This window comes from Alosa sapidissima, chromosome 15 (assembly GCF_018492685.1).
Source record: "Alosa sapidissima isolate fAloSap1 chromosome 15, fAloSap1.pri, whole genome shotgun sequence".
Classification (NCBI taxonomy): Eukaryota; Metazoa; Chordata; class Actinopteri; order Clupeiformes; family Clupeidae; genus Alosa; species Alosa sapidissima.
This window is the reverse complement of record NC_055971.1, coordinates 22,585,779-22,603,400: the sequence shown is the minus strand read 5'-3', so window position 1 is coordinate 22,603,400 and position 17,622 is coordinate 22,585,779. Positions and strand designations below refer to the sequence as shown.

Sequence of the window (17,622 nt, the reverse complement as noted above, 5' to 3'; positions counted from 1 at the left end):
AAACATCAAGGAATTCCCAGCCCCAACTGGAGGAGCATCCCCCCCCCCCCCCCCAGGGCACACACTGCAAATACCCCCCTCTTTCCCTTCTGCTCTCTTACCCCAAAAACACTCCTTCAGATCATCCAGACACACACACACACACACACACACACAGGGCACAGAGCGAAATAAATAAAGACTGCTCAAGAAAAACACACGTATGCTGCAACCCACGACAGACAGCGACTTCTGAGTGTCGCACACAGGGCACACGAACAGCGCGGCGCAGAAGAATAGGCACGCTTGTGCTGGCATCGGGGCACAGAGCAGCAGTCCGATTACGTCAAGCGCACAGAGCACTCGTGTTTGGGCTACTTGGCATTCCTTGTGGGGAGCGCTGTGCTGCGGGCGACTGACTGACGAAGCCACAGAAGAAATGGCCTCCCCTCCCTGACAGAAGCGTGTCCGTCCGCGAGTAAACAGCTATTATGCTCTTGTTGGGTTGCACACAATGTGGGGGAAGAGAGGGCGAAAACGTGGTGAGAAAAGTACAATCGTTTTTTTGTTCATGTAGTAGACACAGTCAATGCACAAGAGCTCACTGATGCGAAAAAGGAAATCAATACAAGTTCAATCGGTTTTTGTGCATGTAGTAGACACAATTTTAGCACAAAAGCTCAATTATGCGGAAAAGGAAATCAATACAAGTTCATTATTTATTTGGGATTTTGAGTGAGCAGTGCAACAATACAGAAAACAGTTTCACCTACTATGTCCCAGTCCCCACACAACTCTTTATCAACTCTAACAGCTCATAAAAACCATTAGTGGCCCAACGAGATCATGCAATGTGCAATGATATCAATGACACAATGGCTATAAAAGTGAACACATTTTCACCTTATGAGCTACTCCATCAACGCATTTTTGTGGAAACGGGTGCACACGTCCAAAAATATGTTTTAACAGGTGCCAGACAAAACGTGTCAGAGAGAGGGAGAAGGAGATGGTCTGCACACTTTTTAGAATAAAGGCAACGTTTCAACGATCTCAACAGATCTTCATCAGGCAAAACAAAAAGATCTGATGAAGATCTGTTGAGATCGAAACGTTGCCTTTTTAGAATAAATAAAGTATTTCTCGGAGCCCATATACAGCGTGCAGACCATCTCCTTCTCCCTACTCCATCAACCCATCATGGTTCACTTCTGGCAACCACTGACTGACAGTGAGGGTGCACCTCCTCTCATCGGAGTCAAGCTTCTCCTTCATCCAACATGTCTGCCTGAGCAGCTTACGTGCATAATGAGTTAATAAAGTTACGCACGTGAGTTGTAACGACCACCCGGAAGGCTCTGTAGTGTGACTGGAATGAACTGGACCGTCTACTGTATTAGAGCACTGCTTTTAAACTTGGGTCTCAACTTGGGTCTAGAGAGATTAGCTAATGTGATTTCAGCAGGATCTATTTATGACTGTTTCACATTATTATCATGGCATCACTCACTTTGAAGTTAAATTAAATCAGACCCATGTACTGAGGACCTATCTGTCAGAGTCAGAGGGCATTGAGAGAATGAGACTAGAAACCTGTGCTAGGCTCTCAGTCACATAACCACAATATCACACTGTAACAACAACAACAACAACAACAACAACAAAACTAATAAGCACAGGAAACAAAGTGCTAAAAATAATTAAGTCGCCTGCCATTCCTGGTTCAAGTTTCCAGCCGAATGTTAGGTGCTCTGGGTCATACATGGGTGGTCTCTCTGGGGAGGGATTTGGCTCCTTTTGGCAGACTGGCATCTCTCATTTAGCTCAGATCAAACAGAGGGAGAATTACCCCTCAAATGGGAAAAATATAGCCTGTAAAACATAATGCCTGCAATGTGTTGAGTGACGGTACGTAGAGCGGGTGTACTTTTGCAGTCACACCAGAATCTACCGTGCAAGAACATTATGGAGTTGAGAGGGCACCGGGGCCCTGCTGCCCATACTTGGTAGCAGGTCTGTGACCTGAAGCTACATACAGTATTGCATTATAATGATCAGTTGTAGGTAGACGACTGGGCCATGTTGATCTTGAGGTCTACTATAAAGATGTCAATTGGCAGTTGGCAGCAACAACATTGCCATCCAAAAGGAAGTACCATTTTCCTGACCATCCTTGCATGAGATACTATAGTCATTCTGTGGAGTGTTGTTTTGTTTGAGAGGACACATGTCATTTCCCAACACACAGCCGGCCCTCAGACATGTCAGTGTTTGTGAATGACAATGGAGGGTTGTTGTTAACAATGCTCTAATTGTTTATTTGACTTTGGTTTCTCATCCTCAAATTGCTTCTCTCAGGAAAATCACTGAAACCTCACAGACTAACCACATTCTCCGACTGAGAATCCTCCGTCAACATCTGTCAACTGACAAGAGCAGCTTGTGTAATATTTTTAGCAATGTAAATAACGTAAGCAACGAGGAAACACATTTATGAGAGGAATTTGTCCAACTCTATTACAGTCATTATTCCATGATATAATTAGTAAGATGAAATATCACTGATTCCCAAGACTGTGACAACTGAATTACAACACTGGCATATCTCATATAGATGTGGTATGTATCATAGACAATTCCTGCATGCCCCAATAAATGCATGAAGTAGATAGTAGTAATACCATACACCTTAATAAATTCTTATTCCTAAATATTTGATAGAAACATATTCTCCCATTATTTAAGTACAAATGCATGAACACATATATCCTGTATCTACAACCAAACCAAAAACTAGATATCATTTTTTCCAAGAGACACATTTAATAACAGTATTCTCAAATTGCTTTTGAGAATAGTGTATAATTTATTATGCCACAAAGAAAAATGTCAAACTAATGCTAGTTGAGATTGTGGATTTGCCTTTGAGTTTATAAACCAGAGGATAGAAGATCATGGCCACCTATCTCTGGGGAGTTTCAGGCTGCAGCAGAGGATGCAAGGAGAGGAGAGGAGAGGAGAGGAGAGGAGCAGGAGTGACCCAGCAGGGGGCAGGCCTGGAGTGCGGGGTATTTGGGTAGGGGTGGTGGGCACTGAATGGCCTGGTTGTTCGGGAGAGCACAGCGGCTGTCTTTGTGAGTCGGGCCGGAGAGGGCCGACGTGTCCGAGAGAGGTGATGTGAGCGGACCGCTGAATGGGAGGCTGTGAGCACAAACTCAGGTGCAGCCATGCGCTCATCTGCAGCGCTGCATTATTCATTTGTTTGTTTGCAACTGCTGCTGCTGCTGCTTTCAGTTGTTGTGCCACAGTTGCTGTTGCTCTTCTACTTCTTTTTTCTCATATTTGTTTTAAATTATACAGATCTTTTTTTTCAGTTGGCTCAGTGGCTCTTCCAAATAACTCAGAATTATGAAGAAAATAAACTGAGATTTGATTTGATACACACAACTGTATACAAGATCTGTCATGAACTCCCATTTATTATTATTAAACATGTGTTGTTGGTGAGGGGGGGGGGGGGGGGGGGGGCAGTGGGAATTTAGTCAAACTGCCAAAGAACGCAAGTAAACAGGACAAGGGAAAAGAAAGGAGTCTGGGACCAAAGAATTGTACAGAAAATACACAGCTCATGGAGCCATATGGTCAATAAAAGTAGGAGAGGAATCTATTAGGAACAACAGAAACAGCCTAACAGCCTAGGATCTACCAGAGATGCCGCTGATTAGAAGAGTGTAAGAGTGCATACTCAGCTGCTGATGCTTGGAGTACAAAGGCCATCCTTTAAAACGTCAATACATCCAGGTAAAAACAACAGCACGGAGAATCGATGGAGAACAAGTTATTTGCAGTGTAGAGAAATGCACAATACTACGTGCAGAGGATCTCTGTGAAGTCAGTGTGCAAATTCGGCAAGCATCCTTTCAAAACACCATTACTGTAGACCACCAGTAAAACAGCTAAAAACAACAACCATTGGAGACACTATTTCACTGCTCACTGTAGACATAATAACAAACACACACTAGTCATGGGAAAGTGCAAAGGTCAAAGGTGAGCAGTACCAACCGTGAAGGAGAAGTATGACCAGGAGAGTTCACACTCTAAGACAGCCACTGTGAAGCATGTTGACTGAAGCCATGTTTTGATACGGTCAATTAAGGCTATCGGGCTTCATGGCAGGACAAAATACAAAACAGATCGCTGTAGACAAACACAAGTGGATCCAGTGCAAGCATCTGACTAGTGATAGTCATCTGAGCCCCACACACACATTCTCCTAGACACACACACACACACACACGTGGTTCACACACTGCAACACACACTTTGGGTGGAAGCCAACAGGTTTGTAACACTCAAGCCAGACATACCTCGGAGTCGCTGTTTATTTCGGAAGGTGCTGACACGTTCTCCATTTGGAGGCAAAGCTGGGAGTCGCCAAGAGTACGACTAGCCGCGAGCCAAATGAAGAGGCCTCAGCGGAGGCGAGGAAACAGGAGGCCAGTGTGACTCCACAGACGCCGACTGTCACTTCCTCAGTCCTCGTGTGCACACACAAAAACACTCATACTCACACACACACACAAGGCTGGATGCATTTGCATAGACACACCCCCTCTAGGCAACACGTTCACATGGCAGCTGTTCCTTGAGCTTTTTCTCTCCTCTCATCTCCTCCTCTCTTCTCCTCTCCTCTCATCTCCTTGTCTCTCCTCTCCTCTCCTCCTCTCTTCTCCTCTGCTGCCTTGTTCAGTTGGGAGGCTATACACTGCTGGAAGTTTTTTAGCAACATCTGCCTGGCCATCTTTAACAAGCTCTTGTGTCCTCTTTCTGTAAAGCCACATCTGTGGCCACACACACACACACACACACACACACACACACACACACACACACACTAATCCAGCCTAACAGCCAGGAATACAGGACAGTAAAATCTTGAGGTCAATACATTCCTGTTTAATGGTGCTGAAATTGTATAGAAGAACTTGGTTTGGCAGCAGGTAACTGAGCCTCTGGACCGCACTGGCCAAAGGGCATATATGGTCAACACACGTACAAACTACACATGCAAATAGTGCTCACCATAAGGCTACATTTATGGATTTCTGCAAATGGTGCATTTGGATAGTTCCAAAGCTGGTCCAAAGAAGAATGTGGTGATAGAAAATCACTTGTTATACAAGAAAGCTGACAAACATGCACACACTTAGATACACACACGCATATACACGCACATTCACACACACACACGCACATGGGTATCTCAGATGTCGGCACCAGGCCGCAAGTGGTACCACCACAGGCTAGTCGGTCACCCTGCCAATGACTGCGTCATCACATCTGTGAGCCCTTTGGCACAAAGGCGCACTCACAAACCCGACTGGATCCTCTCTCCACTTCTCTCTCTCTCCGTCACCTTCTCTTTCTCCATTTCTCTCCTACCCTCTCATCTCTCCATTTCTCTCTCTCTATCACCCTCTCTCTCTCCATTTCTCTCACTTTCTCTCCTCTCTCCATTTCTCTCTCTCTCTCTATCACCCTCTCTCTCCCAGCCTCTCTCCATTTCTCTCTCTCTATCACCCTCTCTGTCCATTTCTCTCTTTCTCTCCCACCCTCTCTCCTCTCCATTTCTCCCTCTTTCTCTATCACCCTCTCTCTTCTCTTTCTTGAAGTTCTAAAGCTCTCTCCAACTCCAGCTTGTGCTGAGCCCCTTTTTAAACACACACACACACACACACACACACACACACACACACACGCACACGTGGCGCTGTGCTTGGTCCACTTTCAACCAAGAGACTAATCTGACTGCCGGGGCTTCTCGCCCCCATTAATCGCTTTTTCTAGGGGATTTGGCATCGGGTGATTACGGCGGCAACACTTTAAAGGAAAAAATAAGTGTCCTTCTCTTCCCTCCATCTGTATGGCCTCTATTTACCTGCACAATAAAGGTAAACAAAAGGAGTTCTAGGGAGCTCTCGATACAATTACACTTAGTGGTGCTAGGATGGAAATATCAGAAGGCTAAGAGCAGGGAACCTGCTTTGCTGGCCCTGCTGTGGATATGTAGGTTAAGAAGCTCCATTCACCCCCTTCTGGGGCTAATCTGAACTTCCAAGCCAGGAGTAGAGCACTTGGAGGCAGACAATATTTATCTTCTTGAGACAGGCGGGCCGCAGAGGGGAGGAACATCTGTGTCCGCCATAAAACCCACCGCTGGCCCGATTTCAGATTTAGATTAGAATCACAACCTTGAGATCTGAGAGGTCATTGTTGGTGAGAGAGAATTGACGATAATCCACGTCTCCTCATTTTAACAAAGACTAAGAGAAACTAGGGGATTTGGTAGATTTTGGCTCTCGTATGTCATAAAAGTAGGTTGAATGTAAGACAATGTCAGACCGAAGAAAAACCCAAGCTCTACATAAAACATCTCTTACACATTAAGGCGGGGATCACATCAGTCAGCGGCAGGTTTCCTATTGTTCTCTATGGTTCGGCAGCGGAACGGTGGCAACGTTGGCGTAACGCTAGCGTTGAACAAGCTGAGCGTTGAACTTGGTTCAACTTTCAAAGAGCAGCGCGAGCGTATTCAATTGTCAGTTAAGGCAAACTGTTTGTGTTACCATAGGAAAGAGATCGAACTTATTATGGTCTGAGCGTTGCGTTGCGCTTGCCGCTGCTGCTTGCTAATGTGACCCCCGCCTAATGTGATCCCTGCCTACGGGAGGAGCCAAAGCAGAGCTTATGTGTATTTAAGCTCCTCCATATACCATATAAGTATGTTCGTTTTATGTGTGTTCTGCATTCACATCATGTCTGATAAAATCTCTACTACCTCGAGACATCCAATATCTATACCAACCTAAAGAGCAATATTCCTGCTTCCCTGCCTCTCCCTGAATTCCATTAAAACTCCCTGCTTGAAAGCATAGCTCATCCCGGGATGCACCAGACAGCACTCACAGCAAGGACTGGACAATGCAATAAAGAGCCGTCTGGGGTTGAGGCGAGGGGGACGGACGTTGGGTGTGGTGGTTGTGGTTGTGGGGGGCAGCCATAGTAAGGACTTCCTTGGATCGTATTCCCAAACATAATTAAAATGCCTGCACTATCGATGTTTACATTGTAAGGTTACTGGGCACAAGTCCAAACAGGCTGCTGCAGTTGGCCTATGAGTACCACTCATAAGACAGACAGAAAGAGAAAGAGAAAGAGAGAGAGAGAGAGAGAGAGAGAGAGAGAGAGAGAGAGAGAGAGAGAGAGAGACTGTCACATTCAACCCAACCCATGTGAGACAGGACAGACACAGCCTCACTGTGCAGCGGATTGCACTACTGGACATAATGTCCTGGAGAACATAAACAATTCATGACGCTAACTGAGGTAATGCTGCATTAACATTTAATCCGGAGCAACCTACAGCACAGCCAGGGAAATGCACAGTCAGATGAGGTGGAAATATAATGTAGATTTCCCTTGGTTTTACCAACCCATGGTGTTGAGCGCAGAAGCCCAACATCATGTATTGTGTGCCGTGGTCTGCTCTGTTATGCTTGCACATGTCAGATTAGATTTGAACAGCTAAATAAAGCATTTATGAAGCTTTCTCCAGCAGTTGTGGATTAACATTTACATACAGAGCAAGTCAGCAAATATTTGACCTGTCCTCTGTGGTAACAGATGTCATGACTAGTGTTGATACAATCTGCTTTAACCAACTGACTTACAGCAACACAGCATTCGTTTGTGTTCCAGCATGCAAACTTGAAATGTAGCTACCAATCTCTGATATCCTGCAGGAATATTCATTTCTTTTTTTGGGTATGTCATGCTTTCGGCCGACTCTGTGCAGAAGCTGTTTATATTATGTGCTGCTCTCACACATGCACGGGGAGCCCACACCACACCACACCAGACCACACCTCACCGCACCAACCCAGCCCTAGCGTACCCAACCCACACACACAAACACACGCTCCCCACACACACACAAACACACGCTCCCCACACGCAGGACCCTGCTGCTTTGAAGCCCGTTTTATGAGCAGGGCCTGTGAGGAGGGCGCCAGATGTGCGTCTGGCGGCGCTCAAAAGCCAGACCTGCAGCAGGAGCTCAGGACTTCACACCAGCACTCCACTCGCTAAAGCTCTGCAGTGTTTGGTTAGCGGTGGCTCTTTGTGTATGTTTGTTCTGGAGAGCGCGCTGCGTTTCGTTGGCAGGATCACCCCTCCTTTGCTCAGTTTCACCTCCTCCCAGATCCCTCCTTCCTCCCTGTCCTCCTTTCCTTTGACTTTGACTCTCTGATTCTCTCTCGTAGAGCTGGGTGTATTCGGCTTGTTGACTGATTGTTGCTGTGCTCTGGTCTGTGCCGTCTCTGGCCAGGGCAGTGAAGGACATTGGCACAACGAGCGTGGCGCCATCTGCTGCCCTTGATAAGGATAAGCACGGCACATGCAGTAGTCCCTCACATACTGACCACCCCGACCCACACACCTTCTCTACACACACACACACACACACACACACACACACACACACACACACACACACACACACACACACACACACACACACACACACACACACACACACACAATCAAATCATTCAATTCGAGTGACTGAATTCCAGTATGCATTACACTGGGCATTACAGCAAATGAACGGCCAGATAATGATCCCCTTCACTTGAGTAAAATGAAGTGATAAAATCCAAGGGCCACGATGAGAACAGTGTATGCTGAGCATGTTATAAATAAGAGCTAGGCTCCAGCACTGGGAGGGAAAAATTGGGACAGTGGCATACAGAAGTTCTCCATTACCCAAGGACAACCAACACCCCAAGGGCTAGGATTGCACCAGCACGTGACTACTCTGCATGCCTTGGATCAGGCGGCATTGCCTGCAACAGACTCAGATTAGTAATATGCATGCAATAGTAAATGCCAGAGTCAGTTTAAGTATACAGTAGTGTGCAGTACACTTTAGTGTAGAGATGATTCTTTGGGAAAAATGTAATTGAGTCCCAGAACTGGAGCGTAAGAGTCTTAGGTGGGGTCATCGCGATATAACTTCAAACAAGTAAGAAATAAGACTGATTAGTTCTTTCCTGCCATGAAAATAAACACACGGCATTGCTTAAATACCGTCTGCTCTGATAACTGGGGAAAACGTACAATGTTCATTCTTTCACTCTTTCCTCTGCTTGTGTGAAGTGGTAAAACAACAACACAAGTCAAGTCAAGTCATTTACTACGTGTCACAGGAGATGGATTGTTATGGGTTCTGCCTCTCAAATCCATTGTCAGCCATTTTCCCACATACCACCGCAGCATATTTTCACTCTTCAGCAGAGGCTGCGCAAGGAGCGGGGTCTGCTTAAAGTACACTTCCCAGACTTCCGGCCCCATTCAATTAGGACCCTTTATCTGACCTGGTTTAATGTTCCTGTTGAAAAGCGAAAAAAAAAAAAGGGCCTGATTTTTTATTTTTTTTCCCCCCCAAACACCTCCAGCAACCAGCGATCTCTTGTGTGGGCGCTTGCTGCAGTGGAAATGGGAAGGCTAGAGGGGAACCGCGGGAAAATAAAAGCCTCCTACCAGTTCTATCAAACTCCAACGGAGAACAGACAAGACTCGAGAACCAGAGGCATTTCCACTCTCTGCACTGCATCTAAAGATAGTCCTGGAGGCCTGGTGTTTGAACTGAAGCTCATTACATCACAGCACTTAACAGACTCCAAGCATTTAAATATACTGATTTTTTTGTGTTCTATGGGGGCCATGTAAGAAGCTACAGAAAGAGTTGCAGCGGCGTGAATTAAACGTTGCACGCCGTTGCCAGCTGCTGCAAGCCGTCGCAAAGCTTTCACCATGTCTAGTCGCAGTTGCAAGGTTTTAGAACGTTGCAGCTCATCTCATCGCGAATCTTTGATTTGAAGCCCCCTAACGGCTCGTGTCCATTATCACGTCAAAGCCCAATGCGCCGTGCATAGCCCATTGATTTCCTATGGAGAGTGGCAAGGTGTGGTTTACGCTTCCGCAATGCAGCTTGGGAAGGCGGCGCGGCCATTCGAACAGAGGCGGCGCATCAAGAAGTTGGGCTCTGCTGAACCTGAGGCGGTTAGCCAATGAAAGTACATCTGCGGTAAACAAGTTCTCTCCTTTGCTCTAGATTGATAATCGTGTTGGTTTCATGAAAATATATTAAGCTATATAGTGGTGAAGCCATTAAGTTTACAACAAGGCTAGGTTTCCTATTGTTCTCTATGGTTCGGCAGCGAAACGGTGCCAGTAACGCTAGCGTTGAACAAGCTGAGCGTTGAACTTCAGCTTGAAGCTAGCTTGTTCACTCTCAGCTTGTTCAAAGCTAGCGTTACGCCAGTGTTGCCACCGTTCAGCTGCCGAACCATACAGAACCATAGGAAACCTGCCGCTTGCCGCTGGCTAATGTGATCCCCGCCTTAAGCTGCAGCCCCTGTCACAATTAACTGAACCCACCCTAGCATACAGAAGGATTCAGATCAAACTGTGTCTACTGTACGTACTATATTTTCCATCATTCACTGCCACAAAGAACCAGTGATTTTCAGAAGGAAGTAATCACACGCTGGTTTCAACTTCTTTAGTGGACATCCAGAGAGAACTAAAGTTGGCCTGGAAAGAAAATCATAACATTACCCTCTGGTTGTACTTTGGAGTAGGACAATTATTCCCATTTGATCTATATCAAAAATCAAACTTTAGATATTTATTCAGCGCTATTTTAGTGAAACAGTATCAAGTAATTTCCAGTAAGTACAACATCCACACAGTAATCATAGCGGGGTCATTAGCATGTTGCTTGACTTGAGTTGCATTCAGGATTTCATAATTACATCCAGGGATTTCCTTTCAACTGATGTTTGCACAAAACAATCCATGATTTCATTCAAAATAATGACCTGAAATAGCAGCACATCACTACTGTAGACATTTGACTTGCTACTCAACCACAGAAGTTCACAATGGCGGATAAAGCCAAAGATTTCTCTGTCTATTGGTTTTCAATGAACCCCAGGTTGGTTGTGGTGCAGGCCATGCAGGATAATTGTTTTTTTTTCCAAACAATCAAAGCCCTGTGCTCTAATCCTACAAGGAAATCAGCTTTTGTGGTCAGAAAAAAAATCCTCAAGCGCTGAATCATTTGGAGTGGGGAAAAACTCTGACATAGACAGACCTCATTCAAGACAAAAACAACGGAGCTGTAGACGAAACAACCTAAACATCTGTTGGAGTTACGCATCAGCTACCTTACACTGTGAAGCAGCGCTCTCCATTTTGTGAAATTGCGGTGCCACATTTCAGGTGGTCTGCATCCTTCATTGGAAAAGCCACACCACCACAATGCTGGACTTAACCCAGCAGGATGTCATTATCTGTGTGAGGACTATGACCTTTAAAGCTGTTAGGCGGCATGGTTGATAAGGTGTAGATAGGCTAATAGGTGATGTAATCGTCTGGGCTTGCCATCATACTTTTCCTTGTCCTGGGTTACTTCAAATGGCTTCCTCAACAGTTTAAGTGTAAAGTGTAGTTGAGAAATAGTTTGGAGTGGGGTTAAGGGCCGTGTCTGTTGCTGTTACTTCTATTCAATGCTCATCTTCATAGAGTACAGCACCCCTCCCATTCCCCAATTATCCCATTATGTCATTAGAGAGAGAGCCTGCAAAGCACTTTGTCTCTGTCTCCCAAGCTAAAACCAGACCGGCAGACACTCATCAGACAACCTTTCAAAGTAATCAAAGGTTGAGCTATATATATATATATATATATATCAGTGTATTTCTGAAACAATAGTGTCTTGTCAGGCTAAATTTGACATTGTTTGGTCCTCCTATAAAATGGAATAAGTACACCGTGGGAAAGGGTGCATCACAGTTTTATGGTCGTTGGGATGTACAGAAGAACCACAGCTTTTTATTTGTATGTTTTTTTCCCCCGCGTGGCATCCAGACACAATGCTACTTTAAGATTCCAAGCCACGCCTCACGGCCCAGCGATGCCTGCCTGCCTGCCCGCCCGCCCGCCCGGCCGCCCGGCCGCCAGTGGAGTCTTTCAGACGATACCCCACACCGAAAACTCTAATTTCCATATTTACAACAGACGGAGCAGAGGAGGGACGAGGAGAAAAAAGGGGGAGTGGAGGTCACTAAAATACCACAGCCAGCACACTCGGAGGAAAGAGTAAAAGCACTAATATTAGAAAGGAATCTGTGGGATAATGTGTCTTAAGGGTCTTAAACCTTCATGCTCCCGAATGTGTGATACAAAACAGACCTCTGGCGGAATATCATTCATGAAAAGAGTCGTAGATATATATTCTCGAAAGTGTGAAAGTATGCAGAGTAAGAATATGACTAGACTTTCTTGAAAAAAAAAAAAAACGAAGAGGACCAATAATCAAGAGAGATATGACAAGAACTTCCTTTGGCAGGAAGACCTACCGAAGTTTAATATCTCCATCAGACAGACAATCCCTGAGGGTGTGCTTTAACGGTCGCTGATTTGAGCACGCTCTTCTGTGACTGACCCGGCCTCTTCCTCATTTTGAGTCCGACTTAGACCAAACAGTGAAACTCCAGACTACAACCAAAATAGAGTTGCACGACGGACCCCTCAGACAGGATCACAAACAACCTGAGTCATCTCAGAGACAGCCAGAAAAAAAAAACAATTTCACACTCTAGAGTAGACCCGCTTGCATAATCAAGTCAGCAACTCCCAAGGCCTTTGATGAGTGCATCTGTGTTACACAGTACAAGTCCTACAAAAACAACAAGAGGGCTATGAATACATACATCTAGAGAATGTGGGTGAGGCAGTAACTCTACTCTACACAACACATAACTCTGTGGGTGGCTATTACCGCAGGAGGGAGATGGATGGGAAACATTGAGGTGGGAGTGACTCAGTCTGTCAGGACTCATCTGTGTCCGTCTCAGCCAAAACATCAGAGTTGTGGTTCAGTATAGACGTGTCCGAATACAGTGACACAAAAACTACCCCCAGGGGATGTGTGTGATCACATGACTATGGTGGCACTGTACAATTAATTATTCATTCTCATTATATATTCATTTGAAGAATTTTGAATTAGTCACACAATTAACTTCCTATAGACAGACTGATATAAATCTATTGATATTAAAAGGAACCATATGTAAGATTGTGGCCCAAACTGGTTCTGCAATCACTTTCAAATTACTTTAGAGCAGTGTATCCCCTCCCCCTCCCTCCTGACTCGAGGTTGCCAACCCAGATGCCGAAACACTACTGACTTTGTGATTAGTAGATAGGTAGAGGGTGGCGCATCAGGCCAAAACACAACATGACATGACAAAACACAACATCAACATCAGTTGAGGGCTGCAACTTCAGTTTTTAAATGACAATATCCTGGCCAGACTACTGTTGTCAGTGATATAAGTATTTGAAATGAACATGATTTCTTAATGTCTAGTGACATATCAGGGCCATTTTATGATTAATTGAAATACATTTCTTACATACGGTTCCTTTAAGTGTACTAACTCAGTTGCAATGTTTGACCAATAGCTTATAATGCATTCAACAAGAGCTTGTGTCTATATTTCAGTTTCGGTGTGGATGCTGAGAACCTATGCTTAGTGCTCTGGGCTATGTATTAGGATACAGCACACATATGGCAGCACAGTTAGAAAAACATGGGCTATCAGATGGCGTCTGAGGAGACAGAGGTGTTTTGGCTGAGAAGCTGTGGAAACACCTTCAGTCTTCACCCAGGTTGTCACGGCTGATGTATATTTATCCCCCAGTGTTTAGTTCAGCTGTCAGTTAGCGAGTCTCTCCCCTGATCTCTGGTTTCACCTCTTCGAGCCCTTCTGGGAGAGATGAGCTCAGCTCTCTGGAGTCCAGTTAAAACATTAGCCTGTGCTGGAGCCTAATGAGGGGAAGAGTGTCGGTGCCTGCAGCGCAGCTGAGCCGACTGACCCCAAGCGGACTGACTGACTGACAGACAGACAGACAGGACGTCACGCGAGGTTTCCCCCCCGTGGCTTGGCTCGTAACTGGAACTCACGGCTCTAACAATGGCCAGAGCCCACCCACGCCTGGAAGACTATAGGAGGGTCTAAGCGGTGGAGCCTGAGACACAGGCACTCAAGCCCGGGGGCAGGTTTCACCCGGGGTACTAAAGGGAAAGTTAAGCCATTAGGCTTAAGGCATTGACTTTGACACGGACCCTGTCCAGTAAGAGAGCCACTCCTCTGCTGGGATCCAGGATATTACTCCACAAGTCCCCGCTGCATGCAGAGTAAAGCTGGACTGAGGCATTAACAGTGGAGGACAATTATTCTTTTTTTCTGTGTGAGGGAATGAGCATACATATCATACCACTCACACCAGCAGGGCTGTACAGTGCTACAGTGCAAAAAAAAAACAGTCTGTGCTATGGATGATTTACCAGCTTAGCACCAATGACACTTTATTTAAAATGTTTTCTAGAGTGTAACCTACTGAACAGATGAGGCATTTGTAACTACATACCGGTGCTAGAGATTTTGTGGATTGTGCTACAAAACTATCAACATCTGTAGCACCACCAGAGCTATGAGCAAAACAAAATTAGCGTACAGCCCTGCACACCAGGTCTCATTAAGAAATGCTAAGAATTTTACATATCGTAACTCCCATTTCCTTGAAAAACCAGTGAGTTGTAAACGCCATACCTCATAGGATTATGTGGTATATCTCAACCCCTGCAGCAACACAGGAGTTAAATACCTATGCATTAAACATCTACTAAACAGGAAAGACTAAAACAAAATGTTGCCACCTCAGCAACAGCTGCATAAACCGAGGTTACAAGGATACAAGGATACAAGGAAGTTTATTGTCACATGCATATAGTTACTGGAAGTAAGAAATGCAGTGAAATTATGTCTGGTGTCAGCCTATTTGTGCATTTATGGGGGGGGGGGGGGTAAAAAGTGCAGTAGAAGGGGTTTAGTAGATTAAGTGGCAAGGGCTGCATAAGAAAGGTGGGGGAGGATTGGGATTGGGCGGGGGGCACCAACAAGGAGCACCCAAGAGCAAGGGTACTGTAAGAGGCAATAAGCCCCAGATGTGAGGTGACTGCACAAGGGTGAAGCACGCCTCAGGTGTTTAAGTAAGAGCACCTGGGCGATCCCTTAAAAGCTCTGGAACATTCAGACCCAGAAAGCCACAGGTGCTGAGATATAACTGAGGACCAGGGAGAGGATCAGAGTCTGGGCTGTGCACAGGTTTCACTGTTTATAAGCAAAGTCTGCAATGCAGGCATCTGCCAGCTGCCATAATGGCTGTTGACAACAGTAATTGCAGATTTCCTTCCTTGGGCTGCTCTATATATCCGTACTCCCCTTTGCTGTTGTCTTGCTGCTGTAAACAACAATGCAAAAACAAAACAAAACAAAACAAAACAAAAAACAACCAAAAAATGTGGTTCCATTTGGGCAGTAGAAGTGCCTGTGGTTAGGTTATAGCATGCGTTTTACAAGGGCGTTCTCCAGGTGCTGACGGGGTTATGGGGTTCTAACTGAAAGCGTTGTGTGTGTGCGTGTGCGTGTGCCCACACATGGCACAGGCACACTTACTGCACAGCTCTATTTTACTGCCCTTAGCTGGGCCACATATGGCATCATGATCAGAGCGCTTCAAATGGGCTTCTCCCCCTGGAGTGCACTGTATCCTTTTCCACATATTGGGAATGACGCGGCACCTGTGACATTCACGCAGGGAGAGAGAGATGAAGCTCTCTGGTTTGCTGGCTAGCATTGATATAAACTTAAAATCCAACTCCGTAATGCCTGTGGAGAGGTTATACACACACACACACACACACACACACGACAACGACAGAAGCAAAACAAAAACGACTCTGACAGGAAGACAGCTGTGCACCAGACTCAGTGCAGAACTAATACCACTTAATATTCTGACCGATCGCAACACTGAGCCTCTTTTTTTCTCTCAGACACAGAGAAAGGGACAGACTGTCTGGAGGGGACACAGGGACAAACTCATCAGACAAACACAATGAAGGGCAGAATGCAGACACGCAGACAGACACACACACCGACAAGCATACAGACACACACACACATACACACACACACACACACACACACACACACACACACACACACACACACACAGGCAGGTACTCTGCTGTGACAGCATTCAAAATCCCTGACTGCGTTCCCGACACACAGGCAGAAGAGCAAACGCCGGCAACCGGCAGTCTTCACTTACCATGGTGATGTCTGCTGATGCGCCGCAGATCAAGCCGAAGCACCGCACACAGCTTCAGAGGTGAGCAGACAAAACCCCCAGTCGACTTTACACACACGCACACACGCACACACACACACACACACACGCACACACAGAGGATCACACACACATACACACACAGAAGGGGCTAGCGCAGACAAAAACAGGCAGCTTCAGCCGCTTGGTGCAGTGGGGGAGAGAGGGGGAGAAAGTCCGGGAGAGAGAAATGAAGGAAGGAAAAGGGGGAGATGGAGAAAGAGAGAGAGGTAGAGAGAGATAGAGAGAGAGAGAAGTAGAGGTAGAGAGAGAGAGAGAGAGAGAGAGAGGTAGAGAGAGATAGAGAGAGAGAGAAGTAGAGGTAGACAGCGAGAGAGAGAGAGAGAGAGAGAGAGAGAGAGAGAGAGAGAGAGAGAGAGAGAGAGAGAGAGAGAGAGAGTGGCGGGCAGTGTGGCTGGTCTTCGGGAAAGAGGGATCAAACTTGCCCCGGCACAATAGACTTCAGGAAATGCCAGTGGGAGCCGTGAAGAAACGGGCCGGCGGGAGAGGAGGATGTGGAAGGAGCGGCCACAGGGTCCGCCGGAGGAAACGCAATCCCAGCGCCCTCTCTGAGTGGAAAATCTGCCCCTCAGATTTTGAGATACCCTCGACCACCCCCCTACCCCCCTACCCTCCACTGCCTACCTCCCTTCTCCCTTACACATTCCAGCTCTGCCTGGCCAAATTCTTAAGACAGATAACTCCAGCTTTCAGACACCTTTTTCCACTTATGAGCGGGCTACCAGAACCATGACATCACCTCACCCCACAATAGTGTGAGCTTCATCTTTCTCTTTCTCTATTTAACAAGAAAAGACGGGCGAATTACACCCAACTACTGCTCAGCCGTGAACATTAACAAATGATATTAGTGGATATTCTTCATCCATGACATTTATGACTAAAACTTTGCCAGACAGCTTGATTTATGGATATCTCTAATTAACTTAATTAAAGGCAGCAGAGTCACACTGGATAGCGGAAATGTAGCCAACTCAACATTCATTTCCAGCTAGCTCAAAAAAAAAACGGCACAGGAGCAATCACACCCAGCCTGATGAAGCAAATGAGCCAGCCTGGGGAGTCTGTGTTTAGATACATTCACTCGGGCATAATGGCATTTATTCAGCCAGAAAATGCCTTAATCATGCATACGGGGGCTCTCCTCTTGGACAGCTCATCCATTGACCAAAGCCCAAGGTTAATAACGCTGGGCAGTGGTGCAGTAGCCAGAGACTGCAGCCTGCTTTCTAGTCTTGAAACGTCCACTAA

The 17,622-nt window shown here is 45.9% G+C and overlaps 1 protein-coding gene across 8 annotated transcripts in view; it reads right to left on the bottom strand.

Annotated features, from left to right (window-relative positions):
- Positions 1-17,622, bottom strand: part of sept4b (septin 4b) — a 54,608-nt gene that overhangs the window by 15,875 nt on the left and 21,111 nt on the right. Inside the window, exon 1 of one of the 8 annotated variants that reach the window (XM_042062835.1) lies at positions 16,294-16,549. The exons of 2 other annotated variants lie outside the window; for them this stretch is intronic. In XM_042062835.1, coding sequence (XP_041918769.1) covers positions 16,294-16,296 — 3 coding nt within the window. In that variant the 5' untranslated portion in view covers positions 16,297-16,549. Of the gene's footprint in view, positions 1-4,349; positions 4,659-16,293; positions 16,550-17,622 lie in introns of those variants that run through there. 5 more of the 8 variants (XM_042062829.1, XM_042062828.1, XM_042062831.1 and 2 more) reach the window with 5 other exon arrangements.